The following is a 26,501-nucleotide window of genomic DNA, read 5'->3' on the forward strand; positions in this document are numbered from 1 at the left end:
GAATAAATGAAATAAAATTTTTCCATCCTCTAGGCTAATTCCTCTGAGTCACAATTCAAACCACTGTGTGTTGTGTTCATACCTTAATTTTACCCTGTATTTTTGGTGAGCTACTTTCAAACATTGGTCTTAAACAAAACAATTGTTGGTGGCAAACCTTGAATTCAGCTCCAAAAAGGAATATTTAGGGGATCCCTGGGTGGCTCAGCAGTTTAGGGCCTGCCTTTGGCCCAGGGCGTGATCCTGGAGTCCTGGGATCGAGTCCCATGTGGGGCTCCCAGCATGGAGCCTGCTTCTCCCTCCTCCTGTGTCTCTGCCTCTCTCTCTCTATGTCTATCATAAATAAATAAGTAAATCTTTAAAAATAAATAAATAAAAAGGAATATTTACATATTTTTTCCAAGAGTCTTAGGTAAGGACAATGTGAGGAAATAAAGTATTATAAATGCCACTTATTATCATTTACATTGTAGTCCTGGTAAAATTACAATATGAAGCCCGTTGACATTGATTCCACATGCTCTTACAGATGCTGACATGGGTTGGGAAGGAGGTGCTGCCATTCTAGGTCAGAAAATTATAAGATACGTAGCATCATAATAATCTTGACTTATTGTAGTCTGAGTTATACTAGAGGAATATTTGTCATTCCTATCCCATAATATAAATTTATAAATTCTCTCCCATGATTCTAGTGAGTCAAAGCATCTCCAAATCCTGAAATTATAATTAAGTTTCAAGCAAATAATTTGCACACCTAAAATCAATAGATTTGAACACCAGCGTCACTCTTCATTTTTCTCTAAAAAATTAATATTGCCACACTTCCTTTCTGTAATTATGGGAATGAATGTATATCATGCTGTGTAGTTTGGTCATTATACATTTGAAACACCAAGACTAATAAAAAGTGAAATATTTGAGAAAAATATTATGAATTATGAAATTCTTAAATTTGTTTCATCTGTGAAGGGGCCTTAATAAAATATGAAATCTAATAAGCCAGAAAGGAACAAATTGTATCTTGAACCTAGATAGTTGAGAAATTATTATTTTAAAGATTTTATTTATTCATGAGAGACAGAGAGGCAGAGACAGGCTGAAGGAGAAGCAGGATCCCTGGAGGGAGTTTGATGTGGGACTTGATCCCAGGACCCTGGGATCACAACCTGAGCCAAAGGCAGATGCTTAACCACTGAGCCACCCAGGTGCCCCTAGTTGAGAAATTATGATTAATGTGACTAATAATCTGAACATTGAAAAGTGAAACCTAATTAATTGGTTAACTGAAATGCCTACTAAATTGAGGTAACAAACAAGTAATGTATAATTTCCCAAATTGAAAACATTACATGAAATATAATCACATTTGTTGATTCAATGTATGTTTAATTTACCTTTAAAGTATTATTCAAGTCAGGTTAATTTACTCATAAAATGATTAGGTTTAAAAAAATCAATTAAGATGAATATGCATGTTCAGGTACCTGGAATCTCCTATTAATTTTAATTTAGTAGTAAACGTATGTAAGTAAAGAAGTGAGTTGAATACAAATGACATAGAATAATAAAGTAGTTCAGATCCATAAGTATGAAATCAGGAGCTAACAGCAGTAAAACATTTATGTCGTGCCCCAGATCGCGAATCCGAGAAACCCCCGAGGAGCCCCCCCGATGCAAACACACGGGCCTGGGTCCAGGTGCGCCCGACGCAGGGAGCAGGGACCTGGCCCCCGAGGCTAAGAGGCGCCGCAGCTCTACGGGGCCCGGGGCCCGCGGGACTGTCCATGGGCGGAAAGTTGCCCGGTCCCGTGGGCCCGCACGCAGGGGCCCCGCGTGGCCCCTTACCCCGCAGCAGCCCCGGATCCGCGCGGGTTCGGGGCACAAGGCGGGGCTGCGTGGCTGCGGGCCGGGGCCGGGGCCGGGGCCGGGAGGGGTGCCCGGCGGCTCGACAGGGTGGGCAGCGCCGTGGGCAGTAAGCAGGGCCTGTGGGGTCGAGGGGGGGGGGGCGGGGCCGCACCGAAGGGAGCCGGTCCTGCTGCTCGGCCAGGCCTGGGACTTCGGTTCAACGTCCTGGGTCCCACATGTTAAATGTGACACATCATGATTAGAAAGTGTACTGGCACTGATCCTTGTGTTTTTTGGGTTCTGTTTGCACTTTCAGAGACAAGGAAGTAGCATGGCATGAAACATGGCTCAGTTCTATTACAAAAGGAATGTGAATGCCCCCTACAGAGATCGCATCCCTCTAAGGATAGTCCGAGCAGAATCGGAACTCTCTCCATCAGAAAAAGCCTACTTAAATGCGGTGGAAAAGGGAGATTATGCAAGTGTCAAGAAATCTCTGGAGGAAGCTGAAATTTATTTTAAAATCAACATTAATTGCATTGATCCTCTTGGAAGAACTGCTCTCCTCATTGCAATTGAAAATGAGAACTTGGAGCTCATTGAACTGCTTTTAAGCTTCAATGTCTACGTTGGAGATGCTCTGTTGCATGCTATCAGGAAAGAAGTCGTCGGAGCTGTTGAACTGTTACTGAACCACAAAAAGCCCAGTGGAGAAAAACAGGTATGTGCAAAAGCACCGTTTCGGGTCTATTTTCGTTGCAGAAAGTTTTGTGGTTATTCAGATTCTCTCTAAATATGAAGAATAAGCAGCATTGAAATTAGGACTATTACTATAGAGAGCTACTAATAGGTACACACTTCATCCCTGCCAACGGCCGCCAGCACCTGCGCTGCCTGCCCTGGCTAATCTACCTTTAGTGAGACCTAAAGCAGAACAAAGGAGCCTGAATTGGTTTCCCATACATTGGCCACATTTCTGTGTAATGCTCAAACTAGACTTTTGGGGCTCACTCTGTATCTGTAGGTATTTTTCCTTTTGTCTTTCGTTTCCAACATGTTTGCTATTTTCCTGTTTAATCTGTTTGCCTATACTGGGTTTCTGCATCTTACTGCACAAGTGAATTGTATCACCTAATTTTGATATTGTTCATTAGCAAACTCCAGTAGATTTCTTTTAAATTGAGGCAAATAGAGAAAGGATTACTAGAAAATAACTAAACTTTTGTTGTGCCCAAGATTGCGAATCCAAGAAACCACCAAGGAGCCGACACCGACGCAAGCACACGAGGGTTTATTAGCACGCTGGAGCTTGGGTCCAAGTGTACCCGACACAGCGGAGCAGGGACTTGGACCCCGAAGTGGGTTTCAGCTTAGTTTTAAGGACTGGTCTGGGGACCTCCAGAAGGGCTGGAGCAATTCCTCAAGTTCTGTTTACATTTTGGTATGGGGCCTTCAAGGGCATTGAGCTCTGTTCTCATTCTAATAGGGGCTTCCTGCCACTGGCTTGGGCTCTGTTTTTATTCTAATATGGGGCTTTCTAGGACTTCAAGCTGTAAGGTGTTTTCTTCCTGTAACTGAAGTAAGGTAAAGTTCAGCTCTTATTCACAGGGGCCTGGGATGGCTGCACTTGTGATAACGCTGAACTTAAAGTGGAACGGCCTTAATTTTCTCGGCCTCCACACTTTGACTAGATTTAACTGTATTAAATTTACCAATGCTAAAGTGTAGCTATATCTTAATGTCATCAGGAGAAAATAAAATAGCACACAGTTCTATAGTGTGCTATATCTCCTCTCTTCTTATTTTTGTTGTTGTTGTTTGGCTTTTTTTAACCACTGAGGACGTGGAGAAATCCTAAACAGGAACAAATAAGGAATCTGTTTTTGTCTGTCTAGACTCTTCTGTTTGTGACTGCCCTGTATCTGAATAGTCTCTTTGATCCTTTTTCCTCTCACACTGAACTCTTCACTTCTCTGCATCAAGTCCAATTGACTAATTGCAAAGACATTGCACATACTGCGGTGGCTCAAAATCAGTTTTTAAAGTAAAATCTTCAAATGTGTTACTCCGCTCTAGCCATTTCTGCTGTATTGGGTGGGTAATACGCAATCTCTGCAAAGGATAAGCTGTTAGGAGATACTAAATTCTCTCAAAGCCAGCTCTGTTGTAGCTCCCGTTATCTCTGCTTTGCTGGAGGACTTTTATCCGATCTTTGCCATTATTAGCAGAATGGCTTCATGGCTGGGTGTCTCCTGAAAAACAATTTCAACAACAACTCTCAATGCCATCTCGGAAGTCTGTGTTCCATGGTCCTGTTTTGTGACGCCCGCCACCTACCCCTTCCTCTTACCTGAGCCTAAGCTTTCAGAAAGCAACACTCCACAAGGACAATACCTCTCTGCTTGTTGCTTTATTGGCTTTTGGTTATTGGTTTTATAGCCAGTTGTTTGTGTGTTACCTTTCCATCTTACCACTAAAATTTTACTGGCAGAAAATTCATCTGTTTGATCTATCCTTTCAAACTTGTACAGACCTTGCCAGGAATGGACAGGTCATGGTAATATCTAAAGATGTTATGGAGGGCCTGGGTGGTGTTGTGCCCAAGATTGCAAATCCAAGAAACCACCAAGGAGCCGACACGGATACAAACACACGAGGGTTTATTTACAAGCTGGAGCCTGGGTCCAGGTGTACCCGACACAACGGAGCAGGGACTTGGACCCCGAGACTAAGAGGCTCAGCAACTTTATGGGGGCCCGTGGCCAGTGGGATACGCAGAAAGTTGCACAGTCATGCTGGTCCTCTGAGCCGGATTTCCGATTAGGGTGTGTCCTGGTCTTCGATTAGCGCAAGGCGGGTGCAGCCCCAAATAGAGTCAGTCCTGCTCTGCTTGTCCGGGGGTGGGGGATTTTGTTCAATTTCCTGGGTCCCACAGTGGCTTAGTTAAGGGTCTGCCATAGGCTTGGGTCATGATCTCAGGGTCCTGGGATTGAGCCCCTCATCCAGTTCCCTGCTAAGTGGGGTGTCTGCTTCTCTGTCTGCTCCTCCCCTGCTTGTGCTCTCTCTCTCTATCTCTCTCTCACTCTGCATGCTCTCTCAAATAAATGAAATCTGTTTTTAAAAAAGCTGTAGGTTATATCCCAGGCTTTTACCACTAAGGAAGTGCAGGACATAGCTAGGAATGAGTTGGAGTCTGTTTTCATCTGTGTAAGTTCAAGGGCTGCTTTTTCAGTCACCTTGTGATTTTGAAATTCCTTCACAGTCATACTTCATGGCTTCTAATAACAGCAGCCTTATATTGTACACTCTCTTGTCTTTGTAGAGGTGACCATAAGATGGTCTGTGACTGTGGTCTCCATCATTTTAGATAGCAACAAGTCTATAGAACAAAATTGCCATTAAATGTATTTTTACATTGATTACTAAATAGCTCTGTTTTCTAGAGAATAGTGGCCATACATTTCCATGTCTCTTTAGTAAATGACATTTGTGCTGGCCTGAGTAAATTTGGTGTCTGGAGAAGATATCTGCTATTATGAGAGTGTTTGTTGGAAGATACTCAACTTCTGAGCTAATCTCTAGTCTCACAAGTAGGTCCTGGCTCCTTACAGGCACTTGATCTGAACCCTGATTATTAACAAAAGGCAGTAAAGGTTTGCAGTCTGCCAAGAGTCAGAAATATCCCAGGCCATGTGTTTCTGGAAGATTTCTCTTGGATCTGTTTGCTGGCCAAGAAATTTTCCTTCTGTATTTGTACATTCTAGAATTCATCTTCAGTGGAGGCACTAGGAACAAACAAAAAAATTGTATCTTTTTGTTTGAACTTTGTAATTTTGAAAGAACAAAACCAACCTACCCCAGAGTTCCTGGTATATTGTTAGAACATGAAGTGTATACAAAGTAGCACATAAAAGATGTTCTCTGTGTTCAGGGTGGGGGGCGGTACAGTAAATCCCATTAGAGCTTGGCTCCATCTGTGATTTACTTGGATAATGTATCTCAGGTACAGCGACATGTTTTGGAGTAACAGTTCCCATAAATCAGTGTTGCGTGTAGCAAATATGCTCTTGACAGGAATTTTTTTTTTATAGATCATAATTTCTTAAGAGGATTCTTGTGATTGCTGTAAGCCACTTTGCCTATTATTATAATTTGCTGAATGTCCAGTCTCCTGGACATTCCCCCAAAGACTCTGGAACATATGCTATTAGTCCTGGTGAGGTCACTAAAACCATGCCTGAAAACAATAATATCCAAGTGCTACAAGAGAGCTTGGTTCTTCTCTAACAGAGTGGACCAACAAATGTCAGGGACAGAGTGAGCAAAACAATAGAAGTTTTACTCAGGAGAGCTACAGAGGAAGCTCTGAGAAGTGAGAGGGGTCCTGACAGGGTTGCCTCTGGGGGCTTTTATAGGAAACTGACCAGGGAAGTTGGTGAATTTCTTGTTGATATCAGGGTGTATTTGTAAATGTCACGAGCACAGAGGAGATGTGCCCCCCCCCCCCCCACATTTCTCTCCATCTGGGGTTTCTGTGATTACTTAGTAGCCATTAAAGGGGGAGCTCCCTAACCTATTGGAGCCAGGGGGCCAGGTTTATTTTTTTTCTGATTTTACTGTCTTATGTCTGTTTTCCCCGGATGGGTAGGAGCTTGACTCTGGGGCCTTTTGGTATCCTTGGGGTTTATGAGAGCCCACAGATTCCTGGAGGCCTGACTTTGGGCCTTTCCCTTACTTTTCCCTGCCTAGCCCCATCTGCCCCTAACTCGCTCCTACATCACAAGTAGACAAAATAAACTTGTCTTGAAATGAGTCAAGAAAGAGGATATAATATAAAAATTATACAAATCTGGTCATTAGAACACTTACCTAAGAACTTAAAATGTAATAAATGTGGCTTAGGAAACATACTCTTCCTTTGTAAGTTTGTCACATGTCCGTTTCTTTCTCTGGAAGAAGATGCAGTGGGTGGTGGCATCCTGAAGTCATAGGGGCTGTGAGATTTCATATTAGTTTGGGAACAATTTACTATTTGCATATGTCTACTGTGCCTAGCCTTGTGCTGGGTGCTAAGGAGCAGACATGTTCCTGTTCTTTGGAGTCTAGAAATATAGCTGTGAAGAGAGACAAGAAAAATACCATGGGAATATGAATAAGCGTGATCACAGTGAAAAAGATGAAGGAGAAATAAATTCTCAGGTAATGATGAATTCTGTTGACTGGGTTTGGTAAATACAAACTATTAGTGGGTAGAGGGCATGGAAGGGAGTATATACCTGGGAAAAATTAACTCCATTCACTAAGAGACTGGGATACAGTCCATTGGACCTGATTGGATATACTCAGTTCCTGCTTTGTTGAAATTGACATCCAGGAGGCAATTAGAAATTTTGGACTTAAAAGGGGTCTGGGATAGTGTCCTATAGACAAGACATTGAAGTCACCTGTCTTCCTATCACTTTGACATTGATTTTCTCTTCTGGTCTTATAAATTGTTCAAATGTTTGTGGTGGTTTGCCTATTAAAAGGTTTTCTCAATGCCACCTCTAACAGAGTTATTTCAATTTTGCCAGATAGATAGATGAGCATAGATCATTAAGTATTTACTTCCATATGTAATGTAGGCCAAAATAAATCAGGGTTTTGAGTTCTAGTGTTTTATTTTTATTTTATTCTTCAAAAAAAAACGGAAAGAGTAACACCTAGTTTCTTTCATATAGTAGACAGCCTAGACAATGTGATTCTCTATGCTAAGCAGGAAGATGGGAGGTCATGTATTCTTACTGGGTCATGTATTCTTACTGGCCACAATCATTACTCTCATATTCTCTGATAGTTTTATTGAACTTTTCTTTGACCTTCTGAATACCTTATTTCTCTACAGGGAATAACTGAGAGTGGCTTCTTAGCCCCAGTTTTGAGCCAATTGATTAGTTGCTTGACTTCTAATTATTTCTGGCAGACCTTTCTCTTTGATGTCATCTAAGGCCAGATTCAAGGCCACATTCAATTTCAGTTTCAGCTGCTTCAGTACATGTTTATCAGAAGCAGAGCTTTCTTTTCCATTCTTCCCTTAGTAAGTGGTTCTCAGTCTTCAGCACCATTAGAATCACTGGAAGGCTTTAACAAAACACAGATTGCTGGATCCCACCCTAAGGGTCTCTGATGCAGCAGGTCTAGGATGACCCGGAACTTAGTTCCAAGTACCCAGGTGATAGTAATGCTGCTGGTCTGCAGAGAGTACTTTAAGGCTTAGAGGAATTTGAAGGTTACAGAATGCCTCTGATTGTATATTTTATGTTAAGTGTATTGAACTATACTGTGCGGGCAGCCGGGTGGCTCAGCGGTTTAGCGCCGCCTTCAGCCCAAGGCCTGATCCTGGAGACCCGGGATTGAGTCTCATGTCGGGCTCCCTGCATGGAGCCTACTTCTCCCTCTGCCTATTGTCTCTGCCTCTCTCTCTATGTGTCTCTCATGAATAAATAAATAAAATATTTAAAAAAGTAAATAAAATATACTGTGCTAACCTGGCTTTCAGGAAATTTCAGTTAATGCCCTTAAATACTAATGATTAAATGATTTAATATATGAGGGTCTCCCAATTTCACTAATATGTTTATTATATTTTCCCTTTCTTAGGAAAAAGATATCACTAAACATTACCAATTAGTCCCAACAGTTAAGGTAAGAGTATTTCATTTGAAGAAATTTGTTTTAAAGCTCTACAAAAAAAAATATCAGATTTTTAGAATATCAGATTTTTAGGGCCACCTGGATGGTGCAGTTGGTTAAGTGTCTGGCTCTGGATTTTGGCTCAGGCCATGATCTCAGGGTCCTGGGATCGATTTCCTTGCTGGGCTCCATGCTCAGTAGGCACTCTGCTTGAGGATTTCTCTCCTTTGCGCATTCCCTCACTTAAGCTCTCGCTCTTTCTCAAATAAATAAATCTTGAGGAATCTTGGAGATTACCTAATCCAATCACTTCATTTTACAAAACAGGGAAAGAGACCCAGTGGAGTTGGTATTTGACCTGACTTAAAAGGATCTGTATATAAATTAATAGCTAGAAAATGAACCTTGAGATCGTCTGAATGATGATGATGATTATAAAAGAAATAATAATACTTGATAATATTCATTGAGCCTGTCATCATGCCAGGAACTGCGATAAGAATTTTGTATGAAATTAGGTTCTACTGTTATCCCCATTTATAGATGGGGAAACAAAAGCATAAAAAAGTAAAATTGACGTGTTCCAGATCACAAAGCAGGAAATCGGTGCTGGAACTTGAGTCCTGAAAAATAACTATATGCTGTCCAGCTATAGCCATTACACCAATTTGAGTGGGAGTCATTGAATCATTAATCATCCTAATTTGGGATAAGAGATAAATTTTTTTTTTTTTTAAACTATAGCTTTTTTTTTTTTTTTAATTTTTATTTATTTATGATAGTCACACAGAGAGAGAGAGAGAGAGAGAGAGGGGCAGAGACACAGGCAGAGGGAGAAGCAGGCTCCATGCACCGGGAGCCTGACATGGGATTCGATCCTGGGTCTCCAGGATCGTGCCCTGTGCCAAAGGCAGGCGCCAAACCGCTGCGCCACCCAGGGATCCCAAGAGATAAATTTAAAAGAGTCTCTAGATCTTCATATTTAGGAGATCTTGAGGATCTCTCTCTCTTGAATATTATAATGTTATTTATAATTTGGTTCAACAAATACAAAGAAATAGTCATTAGAAGTCATTAGAAGCTGTGAAGTGCTGGGAAGGAGCAGAGTTGAGGGATAGAGATGCTGCCTTCCAGCTCCATTCACCACTTGCTAACAGGACGGATCTCTCAATCATTTTAAGCCTTGGTTTTCTTGTCTGTTAAAATCATAGTATTAATTTGTTTCTTAAAGTCTATGTTCAGATTCTGTAAAGGTATCTTATAAAGTAACACATAATAACAGCATACTATACTATTATCACTGTATTATTCCATAATCTATCTTTCTGTTGACAAACAAATATGTTAATGACACAACATATGTGGAGAAAATGAAGTTAAGCATTGGCAGTTTATCCTCTAGAGTGCATGACTTTTTTCATTTGAAAAATGCAATCACTGGAAACCCTATTCAGAGAGAGCAAAGGAAATGTAATTCAGTTTACTCTTTTTCTTTTCACTTCAGTGCATGTAGGGGAGCGTTTTTTAAAGTAGTTTCAGTAGATTTGCTAATACAATTTGTGACTTTAGAAAGCTTGCCTATTATGTGATCAGAAAACCAAAGAGTCTGAAATAAGAGATTGGCATTAGCATGTTTTGGGTTTTTTTTTTAAGATTTTATTTATTTGTTTGAGAGAGAGTGTGTGAGTGAGCAGGGGAGGGGCAGAAGGAAAGGGAGACAGAGAATCCCAAGCCAACTTCATGCTGAGTGCAGAGTCCGATGCAGGGCCTGAACCCAGGACCCTCAGATCATGACCTGAGCCGAAATCAAAAGTCTGATACTTAAGGGACTAAGCCACTTAGGTGCCCCTAGCATTAGCATGTTAATGCCAATATGCATCCAATCCCAGATATACCCTGCTAACTAAAATTCAAGAACTTTTTTATTCAATTGATGTGGGTACTAATAAATGTATCCCTGGCTACTGATCAGAGAACTATGGTTTTTTTTTTTTTTAAGATTTTATTAATTTATTCATGAGAGACACAGAGAGGCAGAGACACAGGCAGAGGGAGAGAAGCACGGTCCATGCAAGGAGCCCAATGCGGGACTGGATCCCAGATTCCGGGATCAGGACCTGAGCTGAAGACAGAAGCTTAACCGCTGAGCCACCCAGGTGTCCCGAGAACTATGTTATTAAAACAAATCTAAAATTTTCATTGAGACCATTTGCTTTTTGCCTCAAGTCCTCAGATACCTTGAAAAATTTGCTTTTAACTCCTTTCATTTTCCTCATTGGGCTTCGGAACAAGCCAACAAGCCATTTGCCTTCTGCAGTCCCATGAACTTCATAAATGAAACTGTATGCTAAAGATGGTCTGTATGCCCGAGTCTTTAGAGTTGTCCCTTGCAGAATGAAAACATTGACCTTCGTCAGTAGCTAGCCAGTTGAGGTTACCTCTTTCTCTTTGTTTTTATTACAGCCTGGATATTGACAGTAAGTGAACTGAAATATATGTGTAACTGTAATCCTATGAACTATCAAAATTAGAGGGAGCAAGATTGAGAGGAAGAGAGGGTAAGAGAGAAATACAGTGAAGTATTAAAGATGTTCTCCCTCAAAAATATTTATCTTATTGTGTGACATAATAGATAAGTCATCAATTGTACTTCTTTTTATTCTGATTTAAACTGTCAACAGAAGACTTATGATATTATCTAAATCTACCTTTAATATGAAAAAGCTGAAGCTTATCCCCAAATATGTAGAATAGCAACCAATATAAGGTATTTTAATTAACAAGTACTTTGAAAGTCTAAAAATTAAATTGAGTTTTATTATTCCACATCAGGGAGTTTGTTTGTTTTTAAAAAGATATTATTTACTTATTCATGAGAGACAGAGAGAGAGAAGGGGGCAGAGACACAACACAGGCAGAGAGAGAAGCAAGCTCCATGCAGGGAGCCCGATGTGGGACTCAATCCCAGGACTCCAGGATCACACCCTGGGCCGAAGGGAGGTGCAAACTACTGAGCCCCCCAGAGATCCCAGCAAGGTTTATTGTTGTGGTTGTTGTGGTTGGCTTTTTTCTGTAAATTTTTCTATTGGACTTCAATTTGCCAACCTACAGTATAACACCCAGTGCTCATCCTGTTAAGTGCCCCCCTCAGTGCCCATCACCCAGTTACCCCATTCCCCCGCCCACCTCCCCTTCCACTATCTCTTGTTTCCCAGAGTTAGGAGTCTCACATGGTCTGTCAGAAGAATAAAATGATTTTTCCTCTCTGATTTTTCCCATTCATTTTCTCTCCTTTCCCCTATAATCCCTTTCACTATTTTTTTATATTCCCCATCTGAGTGAAACCATATGATGACTGTCCTTCTCTGACAGACTTATTTCACTCAGCATAATACCCTCCAGTTCCATCCACATCGAAGCACATGGTGGGTATTTGTCCTTTCTGACAGCTGAGCAATATTCCATTGTATACATAGACCACATCTTCTCTATCCATTCATCTGTCGATGGGCACCGAGGCTCCTTCCCAGTTTGGCTATTGTGGACATTGCTGCTAGAAACATTGGGGTGCAGGCGTCCCAGTGTTTCACTGCATCTGTATCTTCACAGCAGGAAGTTTAAAAGGTATTATAATATTGAGCATAGATTGTGTTTAGCCAGCTGGCAAATAGCAATCATGAGAGATAATAAATGATTCTGTCCTAAATAGAAGAATTTTTTTTTTTAGTGGAAGAATTTTCAAAAGATAGTCCATGTTGTACTGTTAATATGACAACATGGCTTAAGCTAACTGATCAGTCTGACTCATAACACAATGCACCATTTAACTTCCATCGTTACATTGACATTTTATTCTTCTTGAAGACCAGCCAATTATAAATCATCCTTTTGAAACACATTCCCTTGCTCTTTTCTTTCAGCATACCACATTTATTGTGAAAGTAAAATAATAACAACATCATTAAATATGTTTGGAACCCACAAGAGTAAAGGGCTTTTAGCCTTTTCCAAAAGTCAAGTGAAATAAAAAAACAAGCTCAAGCAGATGAACAAAACTTCGAGCATTGGGACATTTCCATTCCACAGTAAGGATATATAACAGGTGCCTGGATGTCTCAGTACGTTAAGCTTCTGCCTTTGGCTTAGATCATGATCCCAGGGATCTGGGATCTAGCCCAGCATAGGGTTCCCCACTCTCCCTTCACCCCACTGACATGCTGTCTCTCTCTCACTCAAATAAATAAAATCTTTTAAAAATAAGAATATTAGGGATCCCTGGGTGGCGCAGCGGTTTGGCGCCTGCCTTTGGCCCAGGGTGCGATCCTGGAGACCCGGGATCGAATCCCACGTCGGGCTCCCGGTGCATGGAGCCTGCTTCTCCCTCTGCCTGTGTCTCTGGCTCTGTCTCTCCTTCTCTCTCTCAAGAATAAATAAATAAAATATTAAAAAAAATAAGAATATTAGAAATAAAGCCTTTATTCTCTGTTTTTGGACACAGAAAGAGTGAGATATAGTGAAGAAAGTTGAGAGACAGAAAGATTGGAGATAAATCCTGTTTTACCACCTCAGGCAAATCATTTAGTCTTTAGGGCCTTGACTTGCTCATAAAAAAGAGGAGGATTATAGTCCTTACTCAGCAAGTTGTAAACATTTAGTTAACATCTTGAAGTGCTAGAATTAAGAGAGCTAGCTCAGTAAGTCCCTCCGTCTTGATACCGTTTGATCATTTTATATTGAATAAGTTTAATTTAATTTTAAATGCATATATGCATTGAAAACGGTGAATATTCCCCAAAGCAAATGCATTCTTGTGAAGTGTCAGTATGAAGAATGAGTTTGTGTTAAAAGGAGAGAGATTGAAACTGATCTTTCAGGTACGCCTGGGTGGCTCAGGGGTTGAGTGTCTGTTTTCCACTCAGGGTGTGATCCCAGGGTCCTGAGATTGAGTCCCGCATCAGGCTCCCTGCAAGGAGCCCACTTTTCCTTGAAAGAAACTGATCTTTCAAAAGTGAGCTTTGCCGAAAAGCTTTTTTGGAGTCATTTTTATTAAATCCCCCCAATCCATTATAAATGCTGTCATTAAATCTAAAAATAATAACCATGATGTAAGTAAGCAATATATTCATTGAACTTAATTATAGCAATTTGAAAAGAAATCACTAAGGAATCACATTTAACAATTATAATTAATCAAATAGATAAGGTATTAATTTAATTGGGAATCATAAAAAATATCTATTATGATTAGAATGTCTCATAACAGTTTCAAAATGTCCCCTTTTTCAACCTACTGTACTTACTTATTCTCTGATAAGATGCAAAACAAGTACAATTTTATTACAGTAATAACTGAAACATAAAATGAGGATTTAAGTAGTGTGGAATTTTAAATGTTCAAGAACCAATTTTTCAAGCAATAAGAAAGAAAGAGTGCTCTAATTTTCATTACCACAATTTTTTCTTTATGCAGTAATTTTCTGGATCAGTTAACTCCTAGATATATTGATGTTCCAAGTCAACTGTTGTTTGAATCACATATTAGAAACACCAACAATAATTCTAAAGTATGAGCTTGGAGCATGTGAAGACCAATTTATAGACTACTCAGGAGGAATGGGTGGTTTATGCAGGATAAGAGAAACTCATAATTGCAAATTTACTAACTGAATCCATAGCTTTTTTTCCCCTTATATGAGATCATAAATGAGTGGAGTGGATTTAACTTTGCAGGATCCTCATCCCTCACGTGTATAACCTCATTGCAACATTCCTCCTTGGTTTCTGGGTTTTCCTGGGAGAAATATATATATTTGTTTGATTTGGAGATACAAGCTTAATTATTAATCAGTTCTACTACCATCAGATATAAATGTCAATTTTTTTTAAAGATTTATTTATTTATTTATGATAGAGAGAGAGAGAGAGAGAGAGGCAGAGACACAGGAGGAGGGAGAAACAGGCTCCATGCTGGGAGCCCAACGTGGGACTCGATCCCGGGACTCCAGGATCGCGCCCTGGGCCAAAGGCAGGCGCCAAACTGCCAAGCCACCTAGGGATCCCCCTAAATGTCAATTTTTAATACAATAATACCATGATGAATAAAGTATAAATTAGAAATAATTATACATTTATTTAGGTTTTATGTTATGTGTATTACTCCCTTCTCAAAATGTCAGTGAATCCCCAATTAGTAGTATACTGACTAATTTTCCTCAAAAAAAAAAAAAACATAATTTGAAAAGGCAAATAGATTAGGATGCACTATAAATTTCTATTACATCATACATACTATAGTGGTTGTAGATCAAAGGATAATAATAAAAATTGTTAACAGTAATTGGCATTTCAATGTGCCAGGTATTCTCTTAAGACCATTTTACGGGATGCCTGGGTGGCTCAACAGTTGAGCGTCTGCCTTTGGCTCAGGGCATAATCACAGGGTTTCCAAATGAGTCCCACATCGGGCTCCCTGCTAGGAGCCTGCTTCTTCTACTCTGTCTGTCTGTGTCTCTGCCTCTCTCTGTCTCTCATGAATAAATAAATTAAATCTTTTTTTTTTTTTAAAGACCATTTTACATTGTTGTCTCATGCATCAGGAAATTGAAGCTCAGAGAAATTTAATAATTTTCCCAAGGGAGAGCGGAGTGTGGGTTCTCTGTTTTTATGATCTTTACTCTTCCTATGTCAAACAGCCTGGTTACTTTGGCCATCAGATATATCCAGCAAGCTCAGCCCTCCAGAACATGCCACAAACTAGGAGTACAACTTGGTCTTCAAGCAGTGTAGAAAGATCTCTCTGTGTCCTGACTCCACAGAAGCATCCTGAAATTCCTTCATCTCAGACTCTTGATCCAATTTTAAATGCTTTTCAGTTAATGATTTAACAAAACTGGTTATCTTATTCTCAATTATCCCTAGAATGTTCTAGGAAAAGATTGGCAGTAATGAAGGAACAGAGGAATCCCTAGGAAGAGATGAGAGGAGCATATTAACAGGAGTGTAGATGACACTTCAAGTGGTGTTCATCACAGCATCACCGTGTGCTTGGCCGGACACAGAGGTTGAGGCCCCAGAGAGGAGCTTGTCTTGGAACCTGATGGTGGAGTCTGCAGAGAGAGACCCTACCTCCTAGGCTGGAGGAGGTTATTTTACAGACAACACAAATCCTTTTCCTCTTTTACGTGTGAGATAAATTGTGAAATCTTGATGGAATGAAATATCCCTCTTGTTACGGTCATAGCCTATATAGCCCTTCATATCTTTTAGAATGTTCTGTTCAATATATGTATCACTTTCCCCTCCTTGGTGAACTTCACAATACCAAGAAGTACATGTGCATGTCTATAAACACACACGAATTAGTCTTGATACAGAATACAGAAACACACACTATATTAGTCTTGATACAGAATCACTGGTTTCTGCTCTTCAGCTCCACTGTAACAGAGCAACAGGAGGAAAACTCAGGATGAAAAGACTTAGGAAAGTTAGTAGAATGGTTTGGGTGAGCAAAATTTCAATGAAGGGATCATGTATTTCCTCACTTATTCTTTTATTCTACTGTTTTTAAGATTTACTTGGCTATAACTGTAACCAAAATATTATCAAAATATGATCATAAAGTAAACAACTTAATAAATATCACAAGGAAACCCTTGACCTTATGGAATCTAATATAGCAATCAGTTGCCACTTCGAGAAATGAAAGTAATATATAATATGCTTCCTCATCTATTTTGTTTTCTATACAATATAGATTTCTTTGTTTTACATCTGCATTTTTGTGAAAGTAGAGGAATACCACCCTTAAACATCTAAGAAATATTCACATTGGATTATGCAAGATACAAAAATTGAAAAAACTTAACATCAGTAAAAGAAGGAACTAGTACCATTGTGTTTCCATAAAACGATAAAAATGTATAAGTATTCAGTGGATGTGGGAAAGATAAAACATTGGCATATTAGATGAATTTTTTGTATATAATATTATGATCTACTCCTCGCTCTAAATGGAATCATTATAAAATATTTTTGGGGATCCCTGGGTGGCACAGCGGTTTGGCGCCTGCCTTTGGCCTAGGGCGCGATCCTGGAGACCTGGGATCGAAACCCACATCGGGCTCCCGGTGCATGGAGCCTGCTTCTCCCTCTGCCTCTCTCTCTCTCTCTCTCTCTCTCTCTCTGTGACTATCATAAGTAAATTTACAAAAAAAATAAAAAAATAAAAATATTTTTGCTTTGTGCATATATAACTTCACTCCATCAATGAAATGCTTAGGTTTTTATTTAATAAGTATATATTAAATGTTGCTAATTCATACCTGTCTTGCATACTTTTTCTAGAGTATCAGAGCCCATTAATCCTTTATCATCTGAGGAGCTTTTGCTTCTTTTGGCTTGACTTTAAATTACCAGTCTTACAGAACATGAGAGACTCCTAACTCTGGGAAACGAACTAGGGGTGGTAGAAGGGGGAGGTGGGTGGAGGAGTGGAGGTGACTGGGGGATGGGCACTTGAGGGGGACACTTGATGGGATGAGGACTGGGAGATATTCTATATGTTAGCAAATTGAACACCAATAAAAAATAAATTCATTAAAAAAAAACAGAGAGGGAGGAAAAAGAGACTCTTAATCATACGAAACAAACTGAGGGTTGCTGGAGGGGAGGGAGTTGGGGAAATAGGGTTAACTGGGGGATGGGCATGAAGGAGGGCATGTGATGTCATGAGCACTGGGTATTATATCCAACACCTCTTGAATTCTACCTCTGAAGCTAGTAATACACTATATGTTAATTAATTGGATTTAAAATAAATTTTTCAAAAAACAAACAAAAAAATTACCAGTCTTAGAAAAGTATACTTTAAGTATATTCCATGTAGTGATTTTAAATTTAATGCCTGACCTGCAGGTAGTAATCATTAAATCACATGTTCCAGAAGCACCCCAGGATGAATTTTATTTCCCCAGACCATGTTCTACTTAACCCTACCCAGGCTGCCTGATTCTCTCAACCAAAAAAGCATAGATTCAATGTCTAACTTTGAAATTCTAGAGAATTAAGGAGCATTTTGATATCACTCTCCCCCTCCCCCAATACACATACACACACTGACTCCTGGAACTCATCTCCAACCTTATATAGGTGTGAGAAAGATGCAGCTTAGACTTCAGGAAACTTGTCAAAGATGATTGAGGTGATCTGATCTTGAGCCAGGCGTAAAATTCAGTTTTCGTCTAGAATCAAATAGAAACATTTGTCATAAACATCACTTTAATTCCACTTTTAATATTTTGTAGAACCAAGGAAAAATATGTAAATATAAATAAAGGCTTTGTTTTGCATCAGAGGAAATGTTTCATGGTGGGAAAAGCTCAAGTTTGGAATTAAACGGGAATTCGAGTCCTATCTCCATCCCCTTCCTACTTGTGTGACCCAATGGTGATTTTGGGAGGGGGGGGGGGTTCTTATCTTTTAATTTTCACTTTTTTTTGGTTTAAATTCAGTTACATATATAGTGATTATATATATATATATATATATATATATAGTGATATAGTGATTTTTTTTTAACATGAAACAGCGGTAATGGCTACCTCTCAGAGTTATTATAAGAATTAGGAATTTGAAATACTTCATGTGAAGTGCTTTAACATATTTACATTTGAAGCAGTATCATCATCATTATCATCACTATGCCCAAGAAGCATTGCTATACAAGAATCAAACATGCCAATTTGATGTATGGCCAAAGATTCACATTTGTACACGTTTCTAAGTTTTTATCATGAGGTTTATAGTATGTTAACATAGACCATGGGAGTTAAACTTGTTGAATTCTGGTGATGAAATCTCTTGGGAAAGCCTTCCTGGATATCTACATAATGGTTTAGGAGGGCTGTGAATGCATAAGAGATTGAATGGAGCCAAGAAGCTTGACCCTTAACTTCAACGAGGTCTAGAAGTGAGAGAAGAAATGGGCCAGGCTTATAAAATGACGATGAAATCTAAATAGATATAAATATGCTATTATTTATCAAATGTAGTTTCACTCTGATTAAAGAGAAAAGGAAAAATTATGATAATGGAAGATGATTGGAGATGATCCCTTAGAAGAATAAACAGATTCACTTAGGGATATTTTCTGGAGTATGTTTCCAGAACAGGCTGAAATTCAACATTATCAGATAAATGCGGGATATTTGCTCACCTAGGTCACATTGTCTCTTTTAATAGGTGAAATAAAGCACATCAAATTGGTTTTTATCACATTTAAGGAAAAGGCTGCCACCTGGTGAATATTTGAGGCCGTTAAAAATACATGTAATAGTTTTAAACATCTGGCATGAATTTAAAAATTAGTCATTTATTTTTCTCTATTTTTTCAATAAAGTTTTTGTACTCTGCAATACTAGCAGAGGTCTTGTTAATTTTAAGTTTCCATGAGATTTGTCTATCTTTACCTGATTTTATTAACTGGTACAACTGAATGTTTTATAGGTCACCTAATTCAGATTGAAAGTGACCAAAAAAAAAAAAAAAGGTGAACAAAAATTTATAAACCACCATGATCTATACTTCTTTGGATTCCTTTTTTACTTAATTGCATAGCAAAATTACGAAAAAGACGAAAAAGATGTTTTAAGATTCCTATGATGCAAATACACCCCAATTGTTACAGAAATCTGATCCAAGAGCAAAAATCAGGAAGTCAGTTTACATTGTATAACTAGCTCTGTAGTGGGAGTCTGGTTTAATTTTCCCTTGAACTTTAGCTCCTTCTGTATATTTTACCCAAGGCATGAGAAATGAGGAATTAATTCCCAATGTTTTCTTCTTCTAGTAAAATGTTGCCACTCTACCTATTCTAATATATATATGCTAATATGTATATACATATATATATTTTAGAAACATTTAAAATAGAGGCTAAGAAATCTTTCAGCAGGTTGCTACAGAACTCATAAATTGCTGAAAGTCTGTCTTATATCTCAAGATTCAAGTTCATTGGAACTATATGGAGGAAGGAAAAAAATGAATCTTTACCTTCATGTGTGTGTTTTCAACATTGTCAAAAATCTAAGTAATATTTATTTTAGTTGTGAGCAGAATAAAGCCATCATTCCATTACGAGGAATAAGGGTGCCCATCACTTTTCTTTTACCTAGAAAGCTTTGCTACATTCTTCTCACTTTCAATTCCTAGAATTTTTCCAAGTGTTACTTCAGTTATTTTTATGCAATATTGGAGAAGTTTTAAAAAAGTTTATTTCAGAAGGACTGCTTAGCTTATAGCCATATTTTTAATCCTGAAAGACTAGGTTTTTGTGGCCTTATCTTGCCTAGATGCTTACTGATACAAACACATTATGTGAGATTGATTCCAATTTAATTTGCTAATTCTTTTTAATGAAACTTTATTCTCTTTAATTTGTTGTATCATGTGATCACTACTATATAAATATAAAAGCTCTTCTTAGTTGTTGATGTTGCATTTGGGTATTTTACAACAAAGTCATTTTTCATTTTGTTGTATGGTGATGGTCTTTGTCGGGTCACTTTCTTCTCAAATTTACGAAATACAGTCTGTTTCTTGGGCATAAATCACTCTCCAAACCAAATAAAATCCTGGTCTTATTTTCTTCTACAGGCTACATAATACTATACACATCACTGGTATTAAGTAGCAGTTTGTCAAATAGGCTGTATATGGATGAATATGGTACATTAAAAATTCCCATTCATCGCTCATGAAAATAAAGTAATCAAAGAACAATCTGGCAAGATAAAATCAAACATCAAAGAGCTATAGGCCTCAATTAGGGTAAAATACTCATTTAGATCATTTTCAGAATGGAAACAAGATCATTAATATCTTTGTTATGAAATCTTCTGGTAAGATGTTTTTTAATTTGGCCTCTATTTCAGGACAAAGCTTTGTAGGATTGTAGGGAAGTATAGCATTTGAGGAGCTTTACCACATTTTGAAAAGTCAAAAAGTCAAAGTTCCACATAAAACCTGCAGATTTCCTGCAGTGATTGCAATATTTCTATAAAAGCTCGTAATTGTTAAAAAAATATAAAGCACATTTCCAATTTTCTATAATATATATACTGTATTATCTTCTATGTATCTATCATCTATGTGTAGATGAAGTATATCTCTGCGCAGTGTGGTTTAGGGCCGAGATCCCCTGACTCTTCAGCATTTTTTTTTTTTAAAGATTTATTTATTTGAGATGGAGCTGAGCACGGGAGTTGTGGGAGAGGTAGAGGGAAAGAATCTTCAAGCGGACTCCCCACTGAGCACTGAACCCTAGGCAAGGTTTGATCTCACCACCCGTGAGATCATGGCCTGAGCCAAAACCCAGAGTCAGATGCTGAGCTGACTGAGCCATCCAGGCGCCCCTCCTTTGCCCCTTTCAAGGTAACTGGTCCAACCACACGCCCAGCTGTAACCAGTCATAATCAGGAAGCATTCAGACTTCCCACCCTGTAAGCCTCTGCTAACCTAAAGCCATTCATGTCGTCTTCGGCTGCTGGTTCCATATTTTCACTTTGCTTCTCCTTATTCATGAGGATCATTTTGATTCCCATCCTGGCATTGGAACAGCATGTTTTTTCATTAAGACACATATCAGTGTAATTTTATGGCATCTCTCACTGCTAAAAAAAAGGACCCATGTGACATTTTTTTATTATCTTTTCTGTTTAATAGGGGCTGTGATGGAGAAAAGCCCTTAGAGTGAATTTTCTGCTTGTAGCATAAATTCTTTAAAAGCACACAATGGTTTATTGCCATTATTAGATGGGTGGGACCTTGTTCTTATACTTCCATATTACCTGTATTTGATATTCATCAGTCAGAGTGGATTGAGATGTAGAATTGAAGTCATTTGATTCTACATTCCTACCACCCATGCTCCATCCATCTTGGAGTACATAATCTAGTGCTATGATCCCCATAGTCCTACCAGCCTCAGGCCACTTGACAATTACAGGCAAATTTGTTTAAATTCAATAAAAACTAAGACGTATTTTACTACACAGAGCCTTCATTGGAACCTAAAGTCACAGGACTTGACATTTACATTAATTCATGTGTAGCATACAAAACTAATGAAGAAAAATATAAAATAGAAAAAAATGAAGATTAACCTTGCTGTGATATGTAACCTCTGGAAGATTTATTTCAAAATTATCTCCATAATAATCTAATAGTACATATTCCTTTGTGTATTTTTTAAAATATTTTATTTATTTATTCATAGAGACACAGAGAGGGAGAGAGAGAGAGAGAGAGAGGCAGAGACACAGGCAGAGGGAGAAGCAGGCTCCATGCAGCGAGCCTGATGTGGGACTCGATCCCGGGTCTCCAGGATCACACCTCGGGCTGCAGGCGGCGCTAAACCGCTGTGCCACTGGGGCTGCCTCCTTTGTGTATTTAAAATAAAGTCATAAAATAAAAATATATGGAAAAGAGAATTTATAAAAGATGACAACAATCGATAAAAAATATTTCCATTTGGGGGTGCCTGGATGGCTCAGTTCATTAAACTACTGACTCTTGATTTCAGCTCAGGTCATGATCTCAGGGTCCATGCTAAGCAAGGAGCCTACTTCAGAATTTTCTCTTTCTGCCTTTCCCCTGCGCTCGCTCTCTCTCTCTCTCTCTCTCAGATAAATAAATAAATAAATAAATAAATAAATAAATAAATAAATAAATCTTTTAAAAAAATTCTATTTAACACTAAATGATAAATCAACAAAGGGGATAATAAGGAAATTACACAATTTTCTGTATTTTATACTCCATCGATAATAATGAAACAAGCACTTTTTATTTTTGTTGAAGCTGAATCCTTTTGCAAAGCTATTTAACGACGTTTAACAAAGCAAAACCAAAGAATGTAGATATTCATATTTAATCATTCATTCTTTCATGTATTCAAAAGGAATGTGATAAAGTAAATTACAGTTTATTTTTAATTCAAACATTGTATAGTTATCACACTGATTTAATATACTTAAAATCTATCAAGGGATAAACAAATATAAAATAATTGAATTTCATGTGGATTAAATAAATAATATTGCAATTAATTTAAAATCTAATGTGAATACTAAATTGCTTACAAGGATGAGGAGTTTGCATGTGGACAATATTTTCTTAGCTTACAAGTAAAGCAGATATTTAGCTGGTACAAAACTCTATACTCATGACGTACATTCTCATAGATTGGTGACCTGTTTGAATGAATCAGTGCCTCGGCTACCCTGAACAATGTTGGGGGGGAAAGGACCCAACATTGATAGATTTAATCAGTGAGATGAAACTGACATTAACCATATTTATAGTAAAAATTCACATGAAAACTTAAACTTGAAAAATTATTTGAAATTAATATGATAGACAAAAAGGGGTTAATATATTTAAGAAAGAATATTGGAAAAAAAACAGGTGACCTCTACCATATTATTTCAATCTTCCAAAAACAAATCTTAATTTTATGAGAGTAGTATAACTTTGGCATCAAAACCAGAAGAGGACAGTTTTGAGAAAGAAAAACTATGGCCCATCAGAAACATAAATGCAAAAATCTTCAGCAATATATTAAAACAATCTGTTACAGGTAAAAGAGAAGGAAATATATGTGTATCTCAGTACAAGCAAACTTTAAAAAAAAAGCATTTGACAAATTTTTATCTATCTATGATAGGAAAAAACAAAACTGAGCCAACCAGAATGGAGTAAACAAAAGATTTTCCTTAATTTGATTGAGAGAATCTACCAAAAACCTGTGTTTTATATCATTCCAAATAGTGAAATATTATAAACATTTATATTAATATCAATAACAAAATAAGAATTCTCATTCTTGTTCCTTCCATGCAGCACTTTACCTGAAGTTCTATTCTGAACAACAAAAAAAAGTAAAAGATACAAAGACTAGAAGAGGGGGGTACCTGGGTAGTTCACTTGATTAACTATCTGCCTTTAGGTCAGGTCGTGATCCTGGGGTCCCAGGTTGAAGCGCCACATGGGCCTCCCTGCTAAGTGGGGAGTCTGCTTCTCCTGCCCCTCCCCCCATTTACCTTCTATCCCCCTCTTCGTGTGCTCACAACTGTCTCTCACAATCTAACTCTCTTTCAAGTAAGTACTATATATATTATATATATATATATATTTTTTTTTTTTTTAAGATTTTATTTATTTATTCGAGACACACAGAATGGCAGTGACACAGGCAGAAGGAGAAGCAGGCTCCATGCAAAGAGGCTGATGTGGGACTCGAACCCGGGAATCCGGAATCATGCCCGGAGCCAAAGGCAGGCGTTCAACCACTGAGCCACTCAGGTGTCCCTAAAATATTTTTTAAAAGGCTAGAAGACATAAGTATATTCAGGTATTTTGTCTAGATAAAAGCTAAATATGATCTATAAATTATTATAATTAATTAGAAAGTTTATGAAAACCATGGTATGAAAACCCAAATGCATTTGGGATACTAATCCAAGTTGGTGTATATATCACTAAAACTAATTTCAACAAATTATAATTTAAAATTGTGTGTAAAGATATAATTATACAAATGTGTGGTATATACTAATTAAAAGGGAACATTTTCAGCACTAACCAAAAAAAAGTGTATAAGATATATCTAACATAATATGTGCAGGAGCTTCAAGGGGGAACTTGTAAAATGTTGAAAGCCCTTTCTAACTGACTCTGAGTCTTTCTTACAGTATCCATCACCCACTGGGCCTGTTCTACATTGGCTCTTTCTCACCATTGTTCATTCCTTTTTTCTAATCCCCTCAACCCGGTTATGGTGTTCTATATAGTGTTCCCATTGCTTAAATATTTTGGCTTCAGATCCATAGTCGTCACACTCCTCAGCAATGGTCTTACTCAAATTCTCTCATTACACACAAAGGTAATCAATCCTGGTATTACACTGGCTTCTTTAACTTTCTTTTCTTCTTCCCAAACAATTAATCTGGAACTCCATTTTACCTCAGCCACCCACTCTCATGGCCATACCAAGAATTGTTATCCTCGTTAGTGATACAACCTCCAGGGTCACAGTTTCTTTCCTGCTCCCTCTACCTAGTGTCACAAACTAACCTTTCCTTGATCCTTCACCCCTCATGATGTCACTTCCTTGATTAAAATTCATTAATCTATCATTGATGCCTGTCATCTAACGACAAGTTTTCCTTCAGTCCCCTGGTAATTATTTTCTGGTAAAATTCCATATCTATACCCAGATAACCCAGAGAGGCTTTAAAAAAAAACAAGAATTTCAACCACTTTCACTCTAAATGTTTGATCACCGACTTCACCTGGGTACTTTGTGGTGTCCAGCAATCCTACCTAACCACTTCCTGATTACATACAATCTTCCTACTCTCCTAGATAATGAGTTCTTTTTTTTTTTTCTGTCTTCTCAAAACTCAACATGTCCGCTTTCTCAGATGATACCCTTGTTCCTTATTTTATTCAGAAAATAGAATCAATCATGAGAGAACTTCCATATGCTTCTACCACCATACCTACCCTAAATATGTACCTTAGTATTCCAGGATTTCACACTATCCCTGTGTTTTTCAGTATCCACTCCTGGTACTTCTTCATCTTCTCAACCTTCAAAATTTAAAATGTCAGAGAGTTCAAATTTCTAACTTCTCTTTTCCACCAACACTTTCTTCTCACTTGCCAAGTCACATCCAAGCTTATGGCTTTAAATACTGTTTGTATGCTGATGACTCTCAAATGTCTGTCTCTATATTTCTGATCTCTTAACATGCAAAAACTGAACCTCAATCTTCATTGTGTCCCAAATCTCTTCTTCCAGAGTGTTCTCAGTAAGTTGCAGCTACATCTGCCTAAGCCTGGATGTTTGGTCATCACTGATCTCTCTTTGTGATATTACAGCTCACATCCAATATTCAACTCCTTAGCAAATTCAGCTGGTTTTACCTTCATAATATTGAACCACTTCTCAAACCTATCACTGCAATTTATTTCAGCCATCTGAGACTCTTGCCTTGATTATTACAAGTCTTACTTTATCATTATCCACTTTCCCTTCTTCCATCTGTTACCTGTAGTCTGTTCTCAACACAGTACTCTATCCTAAGGGATCAGATAGTGTTACTCCTCTGCTCAAAATGCCCCAGTGGTTTCTCATTTAACTAGATAGAAGTAAAAGCCAGAGTCCTTAAAATGGATTAAAATACATCTGCTGCCCCTCATTGCTACATTTTTTAAACCTTGTCTTTTACTAATTTTTTATTTGCAAACTGTACTCCCATCAAATTGGCCAAATACCCTAAACATGCTCATGCCTCAGGATTTTTTTGCCATTGCTCTTCCTCTTCCAAGAATGCTCTTGCTCTTAGATATAAGCTTAGTGTTTTCTTTCTTCAACCTTCTACTAAAGTCATCATACCAGTAAGACTTCCTTGTCATGCCTTGATAGATCAGCAATCTCACCTTATCTCTGGAGTTCTTCATGTCCTCTTACTGCACTGTATTTTTCTCTATGGCCTCTACCATTTGACATTCATCTATTAATTGATTCACTCATTTACTTCTTCATTCATGTTGGATGTCTTTCTCCCTCTTCTCTTTCTAGAATCTAAGTTGAATGAGAACAAGGATTTTGTCTGTTCCATTCATTGCTATATTTCCCAAACTTTGAAAAGTGACTGGCATAAGACAGATGCTTAAAAGTATTACTAAATGGTTAGATTAATAAAAATTAGCATATATAGATTATAATGAACATGAGGAGAACAGCTAATGTGTCGGGAATATATATATATAAATTGAGAAGAACGTAGGACTTAAGTTGATCCTTGGGAAGGAACAACATTCAAGGATAAATAAGGGGAGGAGAACCTCATCAGTGAGACTAAGAATAACCAGAGAAGATAATGATGATAGTGATAATGATTATTTTAATAATC

The 26,501-nt window shown here is 38.1% G+C and overlaps 1 protein-coding gene across 2 annotated transcripts in view; it reads left to right on the top strand.

The window, feature by feature from the left end:
* Positions 1 to 26,501, top strand: part of TRPC4 (transient receptor potential cation channel subfamily C member 4) — a 208,202-nt gene that overhangs the window by 51,661 nt on the left and 130,040 nt on the right. For both annotated transcript variants that reach the window (XM_072797298.1, XM_072797299.1), the window contains exon 2: positions 2,165 to 2,569. In XM_072797298.1, the coding sequence (XP_072653399.1) occupies positions 2,192 to 2,569 (378 nt within the window). In that variant the 5' untranslated portion in view covers positions 2,165 to 2,191. The remainder of the gene's footprint in view (positions 1 to 2,164; positions 2,570 to 26,501) is intronic.

Source organism: Canis lupus, chromosome 24, assembly GCF_048164855.1.
Source record: "Canis lupus baileyi chromosome 24, mCanLup2.hap1, whole genome shotgun sequence".
In the NCBI taxonomy this organism is placed as follows: Eukaryota; Metazoa; Chordata; class Mammalia; order Carnivora; family Canidae; genus Canis; species Canis lupus.